Source organism: Crocodylus siamensis, chromosome 2 (genome assembly GCF_052110815.1).
Source record: "Crocodylus siamensis isolate JL-2025a chromosome 2, ASM5211081v1, whole genome shotgun sequence".
Taxonomy (NCBI): Eukaryota; Metazoa; Chordata; order Crocodylia; family Crocodylidae; genus Crocodylus; species Crocodylus siamensis.
Genome location: NC_143396.1, coordinates 204,508,248 through 204,530,116, shown reverse-complemented (window position 1 = coordinate 204,530,116; position 21,869 = coordinate 204,508,248). Strand labels below are relative to the sequence as shown.

The window sequence follows — 21,869 nt, the reverse complement described above, 5'->3', positions numbered from 1 at the left end:
AGGGTCCCCTTTCCCTGCACCATTCTCTGGGAAGGGGGGAAAAAAAAAGAAAAAGGAAAAAAAAAACCTGAAAAGAGACGGTGACATGGTTCCTCTTCGGTTTCCATAGCATCCAGTCTTCAAGAGCCCCGCAATGAATCCTTCCAGTTCCCCTAGAAAGTTGGCTGCCAGGCAGAGCAACCGCTGGCGCTCTCCGCGGTGCTGAGCGCGCCAGGGACCGAGCTGAGAGCCCGGGGAGCTGTCTGTGGTGCTGAACGCGCTCCGGAGCGAGACGGGGCGCTGTGTTGATCCGAATCGCCGCCCCACGGAGCCTGAAGTCCCAGTCTACTCTACATTACCGCTCGGGGCGAGCTGCGCTGGAGTAGGCAGGTGCCTGAGGAGTAGCTCACAGTAATGAAACGCTAGCGCTGTTTTTATCCGAAGGCTTGCAACTCAGCCATCAGGGTCTCTCAAGCTGTTGTGTGCTAGGCAGTGGGAACTTTTTTTTTTTTTTTTTTACTTGTTCTATTGCAAGGTAAATCAAAAGAATCCCCCATCTCAAAATGTACAGTGCAGGGAAACACTCCGCCTGAAACCAGGATTTATTTTCAACTCCGGGACTTTCTTCTCCTAGCACACAGGGTTCTTTCCCCTCCCAAACCAAGCATGGCACTGCCTCCACCTTCCGCCGCTGGATCCTGCACATCCAAAAAGACTTTCTAATCGTGTCTCCCAACTCTGCTCTGTTAGGAAATCCGTGGGTTGCATGCAAGGCGCGCTCCCTCTCGCACACACACGCCGTCTCTCTCTCTCTCATACGCACACACACCCTCTCTCTCCCACTCTCCCTTCATCTGAAGACGCACCAATAGATATTTCATGAGTGAAAAAAGTTAGGGATTAAACCAATATGAGAGATCATCACTGTTTATAGCGGTGCCTTATTCAAAACAGAGCAGAATCCAGTGACAACCGCTGCAGGAATGGAGTCGGTAAAACAAAGGATTTTGACCCCTGGCAAGGAGGGGCTGAAGAATTTTGCGGGGAAATCGCTTGGCCACCTCTACAGGTAAGAAAGACCTTTCATAGAGCTGAATTTCTTACAAGGAATAATGACTTGGCACTGGTGGATCAGGTCGGATAGCCTCTATCTGAGCACCTTTCGTTGTGAATAGGTTAATGGCTATTTGTAGATTTTCTTTATATCATTCTGGATCCTAGGAACTAACGCAACAACATCGGAGCATGGCACGGGCATAACCAGTATATCTGATTTGTGGAGGGTGTTTGTAAATATGTACTGAGAGATTCCCCCGCCCCATATTTCTGCCCCTAATATCGGACCCTGTTTTAAATACTAGCTGTTTCCTCAATTTATCATTTCATTTTAATTTTGAAAAACATTCTAATCTTCTGACAGGTCCATTGCACAAATAAAGGCATAAAATAAGACATTCCCAATTTCGATTGATTCCCTTGTGGGATCGCCTGTAAGAGGCAGAAAAACATGGACATGCATAAATAATTGATAACCAAACGATTTCTCCCTCTGAAGCTGAAACATAGAGAGTGATGCGTTCAATTATTTATCCGTCTGCGCAGAAAAAGGATCAAAGGATTTTATAGCAAATTTACAATCGCAACGGATGAAATTTGAGATGCAATTCAACAGCAAGTGTCCGCGGGTGTGCATTTCTACCCTCCTCAAGGTGTGTAGAGGATTCCAGTCTCTCTCTCTTCCTCTCTCTCTCTCTCTCTCTCACACACACACACACACACACACCCCTGCAAAGGGTGGTCAGAGCATTTGAACACACCATCCTCGTAGTGTGGACGCATCAAATGTATCTCGAGCCTCACGACTTCCTACACCTTCAAAATAGTATTTAGGAGGAAAGGAAATTATAAAATGAGAATCGGTTCCATATATTTTATATTCTGATTTTTTTAAAGTGACTTAATTTCCCAAAATTTATTAGAATTATTTTTTTTTTTAAAGGATGGAGTTATTTAAATACCTGTTTCTCTTTCGTGACAGCCACACAGTACAATACTGTACTGGAGTAATATTGTTCCAACAGTAAGGTTACAGGAGGCACAACATCCCATGCCATTTTTTTTTTTTTTTTGCAAAGGAAAATGTTTAAAATTATAAAGAAGAAATTGAAAGTGTCTGTTTTCGAGCTGGAATACGTAGAGTTGGAGTCTAGAAATACAAGGTTATTTTGCCACGAGGAATTCAGTCTCTTTAAAGTGCCTGGGGGGGGAAAGGGGGTATTTAGGGAGGGGGAAAAACTGAATAATTAAAGACGAGTCTTTTAAAATGTGAAGGGAACTTTACTTTTCTTCAAACAGACTCAACCAATGTAAACGCAACGATCGAGTTTACCTGTCCATTCTTTGACACACACAAAAAAACTTCATTCCTCCACACCATGTAGAGCCCATAGTCACTCACTAACTTTTAACCAAATGTTATAAAATATACTACCCGAGCATGTAAACCAGATCCCACTAGGATTACCCCCATTACGGACTATTAAGCGATGATTTTCTGCTCGCAATTTTCGAGCAGAAGCCGCCGTAGTTTGTGTTGATCCGTTTGTTTCTGTCCGAAATACCTTGACCTAATTTGATAAAGAGCACGGGCAGGGCTCTGAGCATTTTGTCCTATCTGAATGAACCAGTTTAAACTTGAAATGTGCCTTTCCATATAGCAACACTTGAAAAAGATGGGGTGTTGCAAGCCGCACTGGTGCGAGTAGTAAAAGGAGTATAACCGAGGAATGGCTGGGTTCCTAATAATATTTGAGGCCAGATCCTGGCGATCCCCTTAGCTGTTACTAACATGAGCTGACCTGAGACTACTCAGTCAAGGGGAATTATTCACGTGCAAAAATATTGGTCGGATGGGAACCAAGGTAGCGTGTTATCAAAATTGACTGTTTCCATGCGGTTTTCCAACGCCTTGTTTTGAAGGGGATGCACGCTCTACCAGATAAAACTGGCTCTTTCATAGCAGAATCAAGAAATTCATCGCTGGGCACCTTCGTGTGATAAACACAATACTTTTTGAGCCCTTTCAGGAATTGCATTTATTTATTCGGATTCCCCCCCGGGAAATAAATAAATAAATACATACGTACATTAAAATATATGTATATATATATAAGCTCTCCGTGTAGATGAAAATGCCCCTAGAATTCTGTCGTGTTATATCGAAATAAGTGTCAATATTACATTTTCCTTTATAATTGTACATGTTGTACCTTAGACGCTTTGATTTCAGCTTTTTAGTTAACGATGGGGGCACCGCGATCACTGTATAAAACCCACCTATACAACCAGTGCAAAGACCAAATCCTGCTGGTGATCACAGTGCGTGTCTGTATATACTGTCTATTCTCGGCGTGAGCCGTATTTGTGGCTGTCAGTGCCCGGCGTGTTGGGGTGATCGGAGAGACTCCTTTCGCAATGGAAGTTGTTAGTGCTGCAAGGACGTCGAGTCCTCTGCAGAGGCTCTTTTTCAAAACACTGGCACGCTTCTCTTCCAATACGTGTGACAGCCATTTTGCAAAGCTGGTATAAATAGAAATAATTGTTCAGCTTCCCAACACTCCTTATGCTCCTTTAAATCACAAGCAAGATGCGCGTTAGGATCCATTCCCTCGATTTTTTAAAAATGTCGTAAGGACACTAGAGCTGAAACCCTCTCCCAAATATGTTTGCAGTCCCTTTGAACCAGCCAATATGGCTCCTCCGCAGTAGATACCTACCGGTGATGTCTTCTGAACGCAGCCTACATATTTCAGCACTAGGTTTAAGGATAGGTGGCTAGTCCTCCTCCAAGGCTCCTCCTCGAGGTTGGGGGGAATGGCAAATTGTAAATCCTACAGGTCATTGCTAAATAACACCTGCGAGTTAAATAAGAGCAAGAATCAGACCCCAAATACCCCTGCTATTTAAAGTGCTTGGGCGAGTTGACTTCAGGTCCCTTGATTGTCTTTCCCTTTGCATTGGGCAGAGTCCTAGAAAAGAAACAGAAGCCTGGAGACAATATTGAGCTCACGGAAGATGGGAAACCTCTGGACATGCCCGAGAAGAAAGCCCCTCTTTGCGACTGCACCTGTTTTGGGCTCCCCCGAAGATACATCATTGCCATCATGAGTGGACTGGGATTCTGCATTTCCTTTGGTATCCGTTGTAACTTGGGAGTAGCCATCGTGGACATGGTCAACAACAGCACCATACACCGAGGAGGAAAAATTATTAAAGAGGTGGGAATCACTCCCCGTAAACCCCACTCCCTCTCAACACTATTAGATACCCCGGGGGTGAGGGAAAACCAACCCTCAACAAGTAAAATCATGCGCAAGAGAGGCCCTGTAGGCTTTCGTGGTACTTCCACAATCACCAATAAAGTAGGGAAGATGATTTCCTTTTACTTCTACTCTAATGCCCTTGTTTTGGGGGCGGAGGATTCCCGACCCAAATTGCCTCAGTCCAGCTTCATGTTGTACTTAGAATAGCAACGAAAAGAGGACGGTGAGGTCAGAAATGCCCTGGAGAGAGCACGGTCGATCCGTCTTGTTTCTCTTGCTAACAGTTTGCTTGGCACTAGCCTGCGTGCAGGTGTTTTACCTTTGTGCCCAGCTTTACAGAAACATCAACGTCCTGCCCTAAGATACGTGCAGATGAGAGACTGAAAAATGGATGCACGATGATCTGTAAGGAAATGAAGCAGCTTACTGTAGACCTCTGGAAATAGCAGGATGACTGCATTTGGGGTCATAACGCGCAAGGGTGTTAAGCAAGTGAATGGTCTAATGAGAGCGGGTGTATATGCACATAATGCACAGGCACAAAGAGTATATATGACACGTTGACATAGGCACACACACACACAAAGGTAAAGGGTGAACACAGAGGAATGAAGAGCTTCTAGGAATAGGCTAATTCTGATTCCCACTGAGCCCTGTATTATGTATTTTCGATAGATCTTGCAAACCTCGGGAACGCATGCACGCTGCAATACACTGACTTCCCTAACTGCGGATGAACTTGGAGGGGATTTGCCCACCTGCAACAGGCTTCTGGGATTTTTTTTTCCCCGTGGGTGATTTTCAGTCCTGCTCCCCACACCCTGGATCATGCAGACTTGGCAGGAGACTATGGAGAATTGGCGTTGCAAGATCACACGTTTATAATGCACAGTGATCGCCAATGACACGGCTGCGTCTGGGTGGATCCCTCAGCCACACACACACACACACACACACACACACACACACACACACACACACACACGCTCCTCTTAAGTGCAAGTGCCACATTTTGGCAGACAGTCTAGACTAATTCGTTGCAGTGAACGGCTTGAACCTAGCAGTTAATACGTTGGAGGCACCTTGCGCCCATGTCTAGAGCCTCTTGCTTGTAGAGGGTAAAACCTGCCCTGTCTGATGTGCAATTCCCCACAGACCGCAGAGTGTTCAATTAATATTAATGACTACTTTAATCTGGCCTGCTTACTGCCTTCCTCTTCTCTTTCTCCCCCTCTCTCCTTGGAAGAAAGCGAAGTTTAATTGGGATCCCGAGACAGTTGGCATGATCCACGGCTCTTTTTTCTGGGGATATATCATCACTCAAATCCCAGGGGGATATATCGCATCCAGACTGGCAGCTAACAGGTAATGATGAGCTAATATAAATACATATGCACGTGCATCATCTATAGAGCCAACAGCTACACCGGATTGCTATGCCTCTCTCTTGGCTGTATACTCAGCCTGTGCAAAGGCAGGCACATATGTGGAGGACAAAAGCAGGGTGTCTGAAGTGTTAGAGATCTTCTGCGGGTGGCTTACATCTCTGCTGCAGCTGAGATTTGTTGGGTTCATGTCTGAAAGCAGCCTTCTTCTCGGATAGGCACAACCCTTCCCAAATATCCGCTAGTTAAATAAGATTTGCTTGGCACAGTTTCAGCAGTGACTTGCCAGTCAAACACGCGCTCTGACCGTTAACAAGTCGGATTGCAAGGCATCCTTTAGAGCAGGGACAAGGCAACGTTGAGGTCCCAGTGATACAGGACGGGATTTTATTTTGTTCAATTAAACAAAAGGCAGCGATCCACCTCTTTCATGACATATGTCATTTCTGCAAAAGGCAGAAGCATCACCGAATAGGTCTGGTCCCCTATAAGAGCAAACAGAAATGTGTGTGCGTGTGTGTATAATATATATATATAAAATATATATAAAATATATAATATAATACACACACACAAACACACACACATATGTATACACACACGTTTATAATGCACAGTGTATATGTGTATATATAATATATATGCATACACATTTTATATATATTATATTATATAAAATATACATATATAAATATATATAATATATAATGTAAATATATAAATGTATGCAATATGAATATATATATTTGATACACACACACACACATGCATATTTTTTTTAAAGAACAAGAAACAACAAAATCCATGGGAAAAAACCAACATTGCTGTTATTGTTCCATTTTATTGACCTTGCTACATCATTGCCTGTGGATTTCAGGTTTGTTTCTTGTCTTTGTTTTTTAAATTAAAACATGCTCAGTTAAAGGTGCAATAATTTTTTTTTTAGCTTTATTTAGTGGCAAATTCAAAAGGGTGAAGTATACCATTAACTTTATCAAATGAGGGATGTTTTTTCCCCCAAAGTTGCAAGAAAATTTTATTTAAAGGTAGTGGCTACTTTTTTTTTTTAATGAAAGGGGGAAAGCTAGTCATTTAGTAGTAGTTATTAATTGACTCTGAACTGAATTTAGTGTAGTCTGAATAAATGGGGGGAAATCACATTTCAATGAGCTTTGCACAATGAAAAGCAAGTGCAGATGGCTCAGGGTCTTAAAGATTTGTTTCTATGGTGTCTGGCAATATTTCAAGCACCCTGGGTGTGATTCCACCTGTTAATTAGATCCACTGAGTATTCAAGACACACAAGGCATTTATATCCATCCTTAATGCTATAGGCTCATCATTTGAAAAGGTAGGAAAGGTCCTAGTGCCACTCTTCAGAGCAGAAATGGACTAAGTACAAATGGATATTAAAAAGGAACATGTAACTCACCTTCCCTCAGGATTGTGTAGCATTAGATATAGGACTGGACTGTGACAAACTATTCCCAGTGTGAAAGCTTGGTGGTATCTGTGATATTTTAGGGCAGAAAATATACTTAAGACTACACCCTCTTGGAGAGCAGAGAGCTCCATAAATAAATCAATGAGCAGCTCTGAATGATCAGATCTTCTTCCAATGTGAATCTGGTGGAGCTCTAAATCAATGCTGATGCTTTGGTCCCCCAAAATTGGGGTTGGGGGGAGGGAAATCAAAGCACCATATTTTTACATAATACATATATTGACACAGGAGATTTTTATATCTTTCATTTTTAAAACTGGATCATAAATATAAAAGGCAATTTGCAACAAAACATAATGATTGTCATCTAGAAGTCCTCCATATACATCCACTACTCTTACTTTTCTGTCTGGGCCAAATTCTACTGTATTTACTAGGGCCATTACTAACTGGCTTTCCTGGGAGTTTGGTGTGAGTAAAGCTGCAGGATCTGACCCAAAGAGACATTCTATACTCATTTATTCTAGTGCAGTTGCAATGGATGTGGTGATGGACCTTTTTTCTTAAAACAATTGACTGGTGTAAGTGGTAACAGATTTTGATCCATAGCTGGAACAGCCATGGATACCCCTTTGTGTGTTTAGTAGTGTTGTATGCAGCCTGAAGTGTGTAAGTGAAATGCTGCTTCCCAATACACTGTTATAAATGCAGACCAGCTCCATTTGCTTTGTTGAAACCACTCAGAATTTTCTTTAGCTTAGCAAACCGAAGAAGCCTTGGACCAGGACAAATTCAGCTTGATGAAAAGTTACATCAAATTAAGATACCAGGCAAAACATGCACAGATTACTTATAACATGGAAAAGCAGTGGAATTTATATTAGTTCTATACTCAGCTTGTGCAGAATATCACCATAATTGAGGTAGCCACAGCACAGAATTATTCATGTTTCCAAATGTGAGGGCTAAATTTACTGCATTGAAATGGATGGAGCCATTTGTGATGGAAAGTGTTCTTCAAGAAGGTATACTCTCATGCCTCCCTGAATAACACTTTCCTTCACAAATGGTTCCATCTGACCCTCTCTGGGTCAGGTTCATGCCTACTTCATTTCCAGCTATTCCTAACAAATCAAAGGGGCACATGACTAGGTCTGCTAGCACTGAATTAAATTAGCACAGAATAAAATCACTTTCACTTGTGCTGCACTAAATTATAAATCAGTGTATATTACTTGCACTCTTTTTCCCCTCCAGTTTCTGCTGGGTACATAAATTAGAGCAGGGTTAAATTTGGCCAGAGTCTAGTGAGACTTTTTATATATATGAACTCTAAGACTAGTCCTTAGGCTTTAATAGTTTAAAAGTCCAGTAAATAGTTTACAACCTCCAGTAAACCCATATAAAAATTTCCCTGGAGTTCAAAGGATGCAAATTACCATAGTTCTTAGCATCAAGGCCAGAATCAGCTTCTTATCATAATTAATAGTAACTTCTTGCCATAATTCATAGCATCAAGGCCAGGCTCAGCTCTTTCAGGAGGTTCAGGTTCTTTCTCACTGGGTGTGTCTACACATTCATTAATGCCCTTTTGGTACTGTACATTAAATTTAGTACTTCTAATGACAGGTACTAACTAAATGTGCATTAGATTGCTCTAAAGCACAGTAGTGAAAGTGCACGCTTTTTTAGTGGCACGTAATGCAGGAGTAGCTTAACTTTACTGCACATTAGCGTATCAGCACAGTTTTTGCCATGATGCTGAAATGCACAGTAAAACAGGGTACTGCACATTAAAGCTCACGTGTAGATGTGCCTGGGTATAAATCATTGTAGTTACACATGTCAGTTTAAGCACACCAATCCATTCACATCTTAGTGGATGATACATTGATTTTATTAAATGGCTTGGACACTCTTAGTTTTACCTCTTTTTGGAGCAATTCAGAATTTAGTAGTAACTAGGAAATAGATTTCAGGGGCGAACTTAAGACTATGCAATATAATAGAACCATTCTCCACAGAACATCTCATAGATTCAGTCATGCACTGAAGAGGAGGGAAGGATTAAATGAAAAGAAAGGTATCATCCTGGGGGCAGGGGGAGGGGGCAAGGGAGGAGAAGATGAGCGAGAGAAAGTGAGGGAGCCAGCAATCATATGGAGAAGACAACAGGAGGGACGAGTGACTTCCAGCTACCAGGACTGCCAAAGGAAGAGCGGGGTTCGTTGAAAGCTTAGTTGTTACTGGCAGGGCAGGGGGATGCTGAGCATGCAGGAGTTTGTTTATTTGACATTAAGACTCAGTCCAGCAGCCCTATTTGTAGTCCTAATTACAAAGATTTGAGCATAATTCTAAAATGTCATCAGTTTGTAAAATATAGAAGAAACAACCCTCTAGTGACAAAATATTTATGTTCATGTTGTGGAAACCTTCCTAGAACCTGTTAATTCTCTATTTAAATAGATTACTATTTATGTTTTGCTGATATTAAGCTCATTAGCCTTTAAAGCTACGCCAAGAACTTTTATCTTGATCTTGCCTAGTTTTAAAATGGTTACTACTCCCTGCCAAGCAGTTATCACTAAACTGAGCCATGTCATATGGGTTTTCTTTTTCTAAATCTGCAGTACAATTTTATCAAGTCAGTTAAAACTTTTAGTTTTTATAACTGGGATCCTGGATTACTTTTCTAGTTACAGACAATTAAATCTATAGCTGTACATTGCCTCTTCATTTTAGATTCAATCCCATAGCTCTTATCATTAATATAGCTTCCATTTAATTCTCTGGGATCAGATTTGGCATGGGAAAGATTGGATAAAAAATTTATAGGATCTGTTTGTTTCTGTATGATAGCTTGGATCAAAATTAATCTCACATGGCAACTGTAAGCTTTGTTCTTAAGCTTGCTAATGTCTTCCTATCCCTTGAATTATGCTTATACACTAAAACAAAGATCAATTCATTTATAAAAAGGAACAATAGTAACAAAGAAAAATTGATGAAGCTGATTAACCAAAAACATTTCTGAATTGTCAAGTGATTGTCTCAAATAATATAAAAATGTGATATTTTCAGTTCTGAAGTCAATTGAACTATATAAGATGGATTTTCCAATGAAAATTTAATTTGATTTGTAGGAAATGTTAAAGGTTATTTTAAAGTACTTAGAGTGTTGTTCATCTTCTGAGCACCCTTGACTTCCTTTGAAGCCAGTTGAAATAGGGATTGTCTGTCTGCTTCTCTGTTGTGTTGAACACTAATTTCCAACCACCGACTAAGGGAGATGAGGGTGTACAGCGACACACAGGATGTGATTGGTCCTTTAAGAGATCAATATTGGGCCCTGAGCACCTACTCATTTCCAACAAACAAAGCTTCAGACATGCGTTTTTCCATGCAGTGAACCAAAGGGAATCCTTGTTCCATTTTTACCATAATGCTTTCTCCCAGAGGAGATTCTGTAATTGGAGGGTGCTGATCTGACATCACCATGTAAACAATTCAAGAAAAGTACAAGACCCAAGCGTTGTCCAATGCAGAGTCTCAAGGGTGGGATTTACTGTAGTCACACCTTTCCTCAGACAGAAGTTCTCAATGATAATGTTTAATCAATGGAAAGACTAAACATTAAGATACTGATAGAACAAAATAGTGAGGGGCTGTCTGGTGGTTTAGTGGCAACAGCATGTCACATAAGAATTAGGGTTCATGGTTAACCTTAGTCTTATTCCCCGGATTCTCAAACTCTGGGGTTGTTGTGGATGAGGGTGTACAGGTAGGTCGACTTTGGAAGAACAAAGGGAACACCTGGCTTCATTAAAAAACAAGGCTGTCTTTCCTGGCTGTGAATTGAATTAATAAGCTCTGCAGAGAAACCCCCATAAATATCTTTAGCAGGAGGAAACACTGTCATGATTCAGGGCCTTTGAGGTTGCAGTGGCAGGCAAAAATGCACATCCTGATTTACTATACATTAGTTACAGTCTTGTTCACATTCATGGTAATGGCAAAACTCTTATACAAAATATTAGCAGATTGAGAATCCTGCTCTTTTTCTGGAGGACTAGCAATGTTCATTATTACTGAGGCTTTGGATTCACTCTGGATTTTTCTAGCAACTGCTACAATTGACAGAAAAGCATGTCCCTAAGAAGTGCAAACTTCTTGAGAGAAAATTGGGGCATTTTTTCCTTTTGATAATAAAAAGTGAAACCAGAAAAATTATAATGCAGATCATCGGCACATATCTGCACTATTTAGTCAATTAGGTCATAATTCACAATGGAAGTCAGCATCAGATAAAAACACTGAAAATCTCTTTGAGGTGTTTTTCAGGTGCAAACTTAAATATCAATATGATAAGGGCTCTTGCAAAAGTTAACATTATTGGACCATCAATGTCCTCTGAGTAGGCAGCACTTCGAGGAATTAAGACAGTCTTCTAATCTGAGCCACACAGTTAATAATTGTTCCATAATATAAACTTTGATTGAAGTTTATCTCATAATTAAATCTCAATCCAATAGACATTTTTAATACATCCATCATTTGCAGGGATAGAAACAAAAAAAACAACAAAACACCTTATGGATTCTATTTTCAAAAACAGGCTTGACTTAAAAATGAGAATTTCATGGACAAGATATTTAGTTGTTTTAAAGGAATGCTAAGGGGTGAGCTGTTTTGGTACAAAATGAAATGATCATTTTTGTTTTCCATTTGTAATAGAACAACAATGCCATTATACTGATTATTTTCTAAGCATCGTACTGATACCATAGACCAAAAAGTGGCATAGTGAATTTCACCAGTAAATCTAATGATTAAGCATACATAATAGAATGCTATGGTCATAACTAAATATAGATGAATAGTCCATTTAGTGTTCGATTCTCCCTTGAGATGGAGCTCTGCTGGATGCAGCAAGAGTGGGAAACAATTGAGTTCATTCAAACCAAACCAAGCATGAGTTAAACAGACTACATCACGGGTGCAGATTTCTTATGGCAGTTTAAACCAGCTAAAGATTGGAATAATGTAGCAGACCTCTGTCAAGTCCAGTTCACCTTCTATGTCTTGTGCTACAGTGGGAGGAAAGTGGCTCGTATAGCAGCCAGCTTTGCTGGATTTATATGAGCAATATTTTCCATTCATAAGAATTCTCCACTGAGGGGTTGTGGCCAGAATCTTGCTGCATTGTACTCCTTGAGTTATGCCAAGTCACTGAAGTGTGGTGCACCATGACAAAGGTTTTGCACATCAGACCCTTGTCATGGAGAGTCAACATTATCTAATGGGGTAAGCACAGGACCTGAAGTCTTGATTCTAATCATGATTTTTCCACTGACTGGGCACAACTACACGTGCAATTAACATGCCTGAATTTTCTTCACAGAAAATTGAGGCTCATTAATGCGCTCCAGGACGCACATCTACATGTGCACCCCCATCAGGAACAAATTGCACCTAACAGGAATATCCCAGTCCAGAGCCACTCCTGCCTGCTCTACGCCCCTGCAGCAGTCAGGGGGAGCTCAAGGCTCCTCTGGGTGCCAGCCCCAGGAGCAGGCAGGGGCATGAGGGCTGGTCCTGATCTCTGCCAGGTGGAGAGAGCTGTCTCCCCACCACATGGAGATTGGGACCTGTTGAGCATATTTATATCTGCCTTTAATATGCAGAAGACAATTTTACTGCTTATTGGCAAAAACATGCTAATCAGCTAATGAACAGTACAATTAGGCTATTGAGCATCAAGCATTACTAAAAAACCATGTGCTTTCACTACTGCATGTTAGGGCAGCCTAATGTGCATTTAGTTAGTACCTCACATTACAGGTACTAAATTTAATGCTCTATAGCAAAAGCACATGAATGAATGTGTAGTTGTACCCAACCCAATTTAATTTCGTGCCCATTGCATTCATCTACATATGCATTTACTCCATCCTAGATTTACTGTGCAGTAAGCTACTGCACAGTAAGGGTTTTGGGTAGGTGTCTCCACATGCGAGGATTAGGTAAAATATTTGCTCCCAGTTCTCTGCAGCCCTGCAATGTGCCCCTGTAGCTACTGGGAGGAGCTCCAGGCTCCCCATGGGTACTAGCCCAGAGGCTGGCAGGGAGCACCGGGCCAGGAGACAGCTGCTTGCTGCTAGGACTGGGACAATGTTCCCCTGCCCTGGCAGCAGGGATCTCCTGGCTCTGGCTCCCTCATCAAGGGAAAGAGCTGCAGGGGAGGGGCAAATCCCAACCCCTGCCCCAATCAGCTAGAACTGTACCCATGCAAAAAGCTCTCAGCCCCTGCTCCATAATTGCAATTGTAATTGTAGAGTGGGGGCTGGGGAGCTTGTTCCCTGCCCAGCTCTGCGAATGCAAAGCAGGGGGAGGGGAGGAGAGAGAACAGGCTGGGGAGCCTCCAGCTCCTTGCTCATGGACCTGGGGTGGGGGGAGAGGGGAAAAGAACAAGCTTCCCAGCTTGTTCCCTGCCCAGCTCCATGCTCACAGAGCTGGGCAAGGAATAAACTCCCCAGTCCCTACCAGCAGGAAGCAGGGAGTTCCCAGCAGTGGCTCCATGACCAGGGTTTGTGTGACCGCTAATTCCACATATTAAAATATTTTGGAATTAAAATATATATCAAAGTAGCTTTTTTCTCCAAATCTACCAGTTAAAATGAGTTTTCTCCTTTAGTTTCACGTGGTATTTTCTTGACAACTCTTACAACTGGTTAATTAAGAGAATCTGTTTGACCTTTCCTATTTTACATGCAACTGGCATGCAACTTCTTATTTATCTCTTTTTTAGTAAAGTAATCCTACCAATCCCTTTCTCTTCATATGGGTCACTTCCCTTGCTTCCAGTCACACTAATTGCCTTTCTCTGGACCTTATTTCTGCTCCTTCCCTTTTTTAGATCACGTATCAGAACTGAACTCAGTGTTCAAGGTGAGAACAGATTACTGTAAGATTTAGTGACATACTGATATATTCATTATTATTTTCTCTCCCTGTTGTGTGAGCTCTCATCTTTTTTACTCTACTGACTGTGGTTGTGCATTTAAGAATTGTTTTGCACTGAGCTGCCCCAAATTACAGTTATACCTGGATACATGATGGCAGAATCTGGCTTGCAGTGACTTTGGATGAAATTTCAAAGGTATGAAATTGTATGTGCCTTTTTATGTGTGCTCCCTAAGATCTGTTGCACCTGTAAAAACTTTTTCCTTTTAAGCCCTTGAAAAGGAACTCCCCTAACTTCATGTAAAGATGAGACCAGTATGGATTCTCCAATATCTTAGTCCTAACTCTCACATGCCTATTTGCTTTTTTACTATTTGCTATCTATGCCCCTTACTTCATTTCCAGAGCATTTTAAGCAAAGACTAAAGCAGGTATCAATGAAAAGTATAAGTACGATGATGGATTCTTTTCTATACTTTAACTTTTTTAGTTTACTTATTTTTATTATAATTAGCTGTATATGGTAACATTAGTTATTTTGGGGTATAAAGTCACAATATTCATAAGCTAAGGAAACTAGCTAGCTTCATGAAAACTATGGGTTTTGGGAGAGAGAGAAAATACCTTCTGGCACAGTCAACCCCATTCACTAGCCACAGCCTGGAAAGTGGGGTTGTGACTCATGCATAAAGTTGTAAAGATAGAAATTAGGGTGTGGGTAGTCATGGGCCCATATGCTCAAAGGCTTTTATTCTTTTATTCTGGCTTCATCAAGGGAGCATTGTACATCTACCCCAGTAGCATGGCATAATTCAGAATCTAGTCCTAAATTTCAGGATGCATTAGTTCTCAGATGTCATCACATCCTTTGTATATAAAGAAACCGTTATCTATGTATCTACTTTGCTGTGTAAATGCATCCCATCTGTTTGATGGCAAGCCAGATTAATGACCGTCAACATTACAGTCGATACATTCTTTAAAAAAATGGACAATTAATTTGGTAGGCCCAAAAATTCTGAGATAACTACCTGCAGATACTTCAATGTCTATCTTAACTTCATTAAAGAGAGGCAGTTGTCTGTGGTTAGTCTGATGTCAGGACGAAGGCAGGGTAGGGTGGCACCTTAGAAACTAACTGCGTCAGAAAGGCATAAACTTTTGTAGGTAACAGTATACTTCATCAGATGCTATGCATAGAACTAGTCAATCCACTTTCACCTCTCTTAGCAGTGCCCCTTCCTCCTGTCCTTTATTTCCAGATATCCTTTTCAGTCCTGCTTTTCTTTCTTCTTTCCTGGAACCCTTAATAAATTCATCCAAAATGCTGAAGAATGCTAAATTTATTCAAGCATATTCTTTAAGTTGTCTGGACCATGTGTCAATACTGCCAGAAAAAAATATTGCATTGTTTTGATATTGGAAGGTATTTTACAACACCTTTAATTTTAAAAATTAAAAATGTTGAATTACATTGGTACAGAGGGATGGGATGACTCCTCCTCAGGCTTAACCATGTATAGACAACCCAACAATGGACAGTGGTGTTGAATTAATGGAACCTCATAGGCCTAACAAAAATGGGTTTCTTTCATGAGTATTAAAATGGTTTACAAACCTAGCTGCCTATCAAGACAAATGTAAGAAGCTGTAAGAGGAGAACACTTATCCTAGGTTACCCATTGTATTTCATAGATGCTTGTCCAGAGTGCTGATAGCGTTAAGATTGATCCAGTTTATTAACACAGTATATTTCCATGAACAGTGCCAGAAGCCTCAGCATCACAGCTTTACTTGTCATTTGAAAAAACACAGTGAAACAGGCTATTTTTATTCATGTGTCTATAGGGCGGGGGGGTGCTAAGGGAGAAGTGTGTGTGTGTGATCAAGCTATTTTTATTCATGTGTCTATGGAGCGGGGGGAGCTAAGGGAGAAGTGTGTGTGTGTGTGTGTGCATGTGTGTGCGCACACACACGTGCTACTCATGTTCAAATCCTGTTATAAGCCTTTCATGAAGCATTGATATGTAAAAGCAGATCTTCCACCATCTAATCTAATAAGGGCTTGGATACATTATTAATTTTTGCCACACATCTGAGGCCCCCTTTTATCAAACAGAATATCCCACCCAAATCCCTTGCTGAAGCATTAAGGTGTGAAAATGACTTCATCATTCATGTCAGGGAAGTGGAAGGACTGGAGCCATATGGCAGAGGGAACAACAGCACCAGCTATCCTAGCGATATGCCCCCTAGCCTCCACCCTACAGGGACTGCTACTTAAAAGGCCCTGCAATGCAGTGGGGTGACAGAACATATGTGGTGCTTTGTTCAGCATTGGCTGCTCTGAGTGTAAATAGAGTAGGCCTCCACCAGTGCCTGGGATCATAGCCCAATTTAATTGGCAGGACTTTGAAGTGAACATGAAAGGTAGAGCTGGCAGCCATAACCTCAGGAGTTATTTTTTGTAAAAGTCAGGGGCTGACAAGAAGATCAGAAGTTAGCTCCTTCATAACCAATACTGGTACCAAACATCCTCAGGTACTTCAGTTCCAGTATGAATATTGTTTGTTTAAATAGATACAGTATTTTATTTCTACATACAGAGCAAGTGTAGAACAATGTTATCCTCCATAAAAACGTGGTGAAAGGGGTGTGGGAATTAAGTTCTAGGCACACATTTTGAATTCTGAATACCTTAGTTTACAAAGATTTGGCTTATGTGGAGTATGATGATTGAGTCTGTTGATTTGGCTTAGGAAATAGGAAGTAATAACAATGTTACTCATATTCTAATCATGTAGGTTTGCTTAAATACTTTCCAGCATTTTAAAGGAGGATACATTGATTCATTTCTATAAAAAATGTCTCAGTTTACTCATGAAAACTATATCACTGGTTCAAAAGGATTGCTTGCTATGAAAAATCTTAATGATTTGGTTAGGACTTCAAAAACTGAAATAGAAGAAAGAAACTGAAAATTCACAAATGTGGGGGGTTATTTATATTTTGATGTATATCTTTAGAGGAAAACACTTAATATTTAATAGAAGCAAAACTAATAGTGATGGTGTAGAAATTCAGAGAATTTCAAATTCTAAAATCTAACAGGGCCAGAAAATGTGATGGATTTATACCTATTTACATCAGCTAAGATTCTGGATGCCAGCAAAAAATAAGAACTTTGCCATTGTTATAGGATTACATGGAATTATTAGAAAAATGTGGAGAACATAATGATTCTCTGCTGTATTTTGTAGGACTGTACCAGTTCCAGTTTCAGTAAACCTGCTTTGATTGAACACTAAAAATCTATCCTGGGCACTGTGGAAATTCATGGTGAAATATTCTTCTATTGAAATCAGTATATTTGCTATGGACTTTGGAGACAGGATTTTAGTACCATTTTGTTAGCATAATTTAAAAGAATGCTGGCACATCTTTCCTACTAGAAAACAAAGTAATTAGATTTTAACAGTCACAGATGAAGATCATTTTCTTGAATTTGCAAAGCACAAATATATGAAAGTGATACAGAAGCCAGGGCATTACAGCTCCACACATTTTCACTTAGGTGTGAGAGTACAACAGGTACCTGAAATCACACATTTATTCTGGGACTGCTGTAACAATCACAGTGGTGCAAATGTGGAATGAAAAATATTAATTAAGAATTTCATTACTTTACTAGGCTAAAGTCAGATCAGATTCATTGGGTTTTTTTAAGGTCTGAAGAGGCCATTAGATTTTAGTCTTACTTCTATGTACTGTGCACACTTCTTCTATCCCCTTACCCTTTGTATTGAGCCAAATGATTTGTCTGGCTAAAGACAAGTCCCCTTATATCAAAAAATGGTGGATTTAACACTTTCCTTGTTCGAATGGTGTTATCATTCTCTCTTAAATATTTGTGTGCCTTTCTAAATTGATTTGTCTGGTTCCTAGCCATTTTTTCTTATTAAACCTTTTTTGACTTGATTAAAAGCTGCTTGTTTACCCAGAATTTTCCCTTATGGATGCAGTTGCACACTCATCCTTCATCTTTTTCATACATTAACCAGACTGATCCCCAAAGTCTCACTACAAGACATTTTCTCCAGTTCTCAAACTTAACTCTTTGTGACCTTCACTGCACAGCACCTGTTTTAAATGTGTACATCAGAACTATGCTCAGGATTCCACTATCTGTTTTGCCAATACTCTTCATACTCATTACTGCCCTGTTTATACAACCTAGGATTGCATTAGCTCTTTCTGTATTGTATTATGAGTGCTTATTAAGTTAGCTGTGCTATGTAAGCCATAATCTTTTTTATGGTTACAGCTTTCTCGAATACCGTTCTCTATTTTTTTAGGAATGGCTTTTATTCCTTATTCCATGATAGATTAGTGAGTTTGGCATTTTGGAACCCAGCTTTCAAATCAAGCCATCTTCTCTGGTTCTCATTGTTATTGACCATGCTGCCAGCCACTGTCACTTGGAAATTTTAATCAGCAGTGAAAAACTGATGAAGACCGTTGATCTTGACATTGCAAGTTTTAACATTCATGACTTATAATATATCACTTTGACATATCTGAAGGGGGCTTAAGTATAGTTAATCTTCAAAGCACTGAATATGAGAAGTAGCATTAGTTCAGTTTGGGGCATACTCTTGGGTATGGAAGATTTAAATAACATCTTCTGTTTGTCTGACTGTCAATATTTTGTCACAATGTTTACAGAAATATAGGACTCATCCTCTTCAGAAATGCAGAAATGTATTTCTGTATTCAGAAATACAGAAAGACAGAAATGTCCCCCAGGGATCGATGGGGTGGCCTCATCCTGGACAGCTGTCTTGAGTGGTGTCCCCCAGAGATCAGTGCTTGTGCCCATGCTCTTCAACATCTTTATCAATGACTTGAACAAGGGAGTGGAAAGCACAGTGTTTAAATTTGCAGATGACTCCAAGCTGTGGGAAAATGCAGACACATCTGAGGACAGGGTAAGGATCCAGAATGACCTTGGCAGGCTCGTCCTATGGGCTCAATGCAATCAGATGAGGTTCAATAGGGGCAAGTGGTGGGTCCTTCATCTGGGTAGGAAAAACCCTCAGCATAACTATACGATGAGTGGTGGTCCCCTGGATGACAGTGCATCTGAAAGGGACTGAGGGGATGACAAATCGACCAGAGAATGAACATGGGCCATCAGTGTGATGATGGTCTCCAGCAGGGCAAATAGAACTCCGGTGTACATCAGCCGATGCATTGGCAATAGATCCAGAGAGGGGCTGCTCCCCCTCTGTTCAGTGTTGGTGAGACCACAGCTGGAATAGTGTCCAGTTCTGGGCACCATACTTCAAGAAGGATGTGGATAAGCTTAAAAGGTTACAGAGAAGGGCCACCCACATGATCTGGGGTCTGGAGGATATGCCCTATGAAGAGAGACTCTGGGAACTGGGTTTGTTCAGTCTGAGTAAGAAAAGACTGAGAGGTGACTTGATAGCCACTACAAGTATGTCAGGGGCAAACACCAAGATCTAGGGGAGCAACTCTTCAGAAAGGCACCCCTTAGAAGGACGAGTCCAATGGGCACAAGCTAGTTGAGGAAAAAATTTAGGCTGGACATAAGGAAAAACTTCTTTTCCATAAGCATATCTAGAATCTGGGACATGCTCCCAGCAGAGGTGGTACAGTCACCTTCCCTGGAGGTGCTGAAGGAAGAGGCTGGATAAGTACCTCATTGAATTTGTTTGAGTCCAACTACCTCCTGCCCATGGCAGGTGACTGGACTTGATGATCTTGCAGGTCCCTTCCGGTCCTACTATTCTATGATTATAAAGGACTTCTCCTTTCATGCATCTCTAGGGTTACACAGTATCTGAAAGAGGCCTAGGAAGAAGAGTTAGGCCTATATAGGGTGCCCTCTTTAGAAGAGAGCAGGCATGGCAAGGTAGATATTCAGCACCATCAATTGGTGCACGAGTGGCTTCCCCCTTTGTTTACTTGATATCCCCCTTCTGAGACTGATTTCCTTGTGTAGCTTCCTGAGATACTGAAACTGTGATGGACAATAAGGGCCTGAGTAGAATTCCAATTGGCTGACAAAGTTAGTAGATGCATCTACACAAGATTTTACTGTTCATTAGACTAATCTAATGCACAGTGGGCTTGTCTACATGTAGCCCTTTTAAGCGGGATTAGCCTAAAATCACCATTTTAAGGCACATTAAAGGGGTTTGTCCACACATGTGTGCTGTTAATGCACCTTCAAAAATGGAAATTTTAAGCTAATCCTGCCTAAATTTGATACCTGCTTAAAGCAAATATCAAATTTAGTCTTGCATAGGTAAGTTGCATTAGCCCATGTGTAAATGCTTAATGCGCATTAACAGAGCATGTGTCAATGGATACACATTGTGTTAATGTGCATTAGGCACAGCTACACATGGGCTCATGTGACTTGGCTATGCGAGTCTAAATTTAATGCGACTTAATGTGCATTAGCACATCTATGTGTAGACATGCACCTAAATCACCATAACGTGCCTTAAACAGTGGTGAATTATGTTTAGACATGTGTAACTACATGTGTAGACACACCCAGTAAAGTGTCACCATCTACATGTGCATGGGACTTACTGGGAGCATCTACACAAGACGCTTAATGGTGAATTAGCATAGTTTACTATGTAGTACACACATGAATCTACACGTGTGCATGCTTGCTTCACAGTAAATCTCTCTAACCCTGAGTAAACTTGTTACCTGCAAATGTAAGTAGCAAATTTACTCGGCATTAGTAATAGCACTGTAATACTCATGTAGATGCATCTCATGTAGATGAGATACATTAAATTTAGTACCATCATTGTGAGGTACTAGAAAAAAGCTTATTTGCGTATTTTACGCATTAGCAAAAGTGCAGAGTTTTTTGTGACGCTTTAATGCACGCTAAAGTGCATGTGTAGATGCACCCAATAACAAAATGAGACAAAGAACTTCAATAACGTACTTTAAATAAAATGCTCTTGTTTTGTAGCAATCTAACAGATTACACAAGTAAGGAATAAATTATCCCCTCCCAAAGCTAATCAATAACAAAGAATGTGTTGGGGTGTAGTTACACCTAGACAAGTGTATTGAATTGTAAAGTGAAACCATGGATTTGCATGTTACCTGGATAAATTGAAACTTGATCAGATTGACAGAAGGGCTATGAGGGTAAGGAAGGGCATGGGAATGGAGAGTCTATTTTATGTGAGGAGATTAAAAGAATTTGGGGTTTTTTTAGACTAGTGAAAGGAAAATTTAAATGTGCACGATTGCTCTCTATAAACACATTTTCAGACTATGCTCCAGGAAAGAAGAATAGCTATTTAAACTGAAAGGATGATGTTGTCACAAGAACAAATGGATATAAAGATAGTCATGGACAGATTTAGTTTAAAAATTAAAAGATGGTTTCCAGTCATCATAACAGTGAGGTTCAGGAATTGCCTTTCAGTAGGAATAATGAGAGAAAACATAACTACTTTTAAGGACTCAGTTTTTAGTTTCAGAAAGAAATTGTGTGATATAGTATGGCTGCTTGTGATATCTGGGGACAAGACTCAATGTCCCAGGAGGTTTTTTCCAATCCCATGTTTCTGTGGATCAGTGGTTGTCCTGATGCTGTCATCCAACACTACTAAAAATACCTCAGAACAATATATATTCTCATTTCAAAGCTGGTCTGTGAATAAACAATGGAAACTAAAGCTTGATAGACACACAGGGCCTTACCTTGAA

General features: G+C 40.5%; 1 protein-coding gene across 1 annotated transcript in view; it reads left to right on the top strand.

The window, feature by feature from the left end:
- The first annotated feature begins 494 nt into the window (after positions 1-494).
- Positions 495-21,869, top strand: part of SLC17A6 (solute carrier family 17 member 6) — a 59,108-nt gene continuing 37,733 nt past the window's right edge. The window contains exons 1-3 of the mRNA XM_090032847.1: positions 495-1,048; positions 4,004-4,256; positions 5,548-5,666. Of these exons, the coding sequence (XP_089888973.1) occupies positions 963-1,048; positions 4,004-4,256; positions 5,548-5,666 (458 nt within the window). The 5' untranslated portion in view covers positions 495-962. The remainder of the gene's footprint in view (positions 1,049-4,003; positions 4,257-5,547; positions 5,667-21,869) is intronic.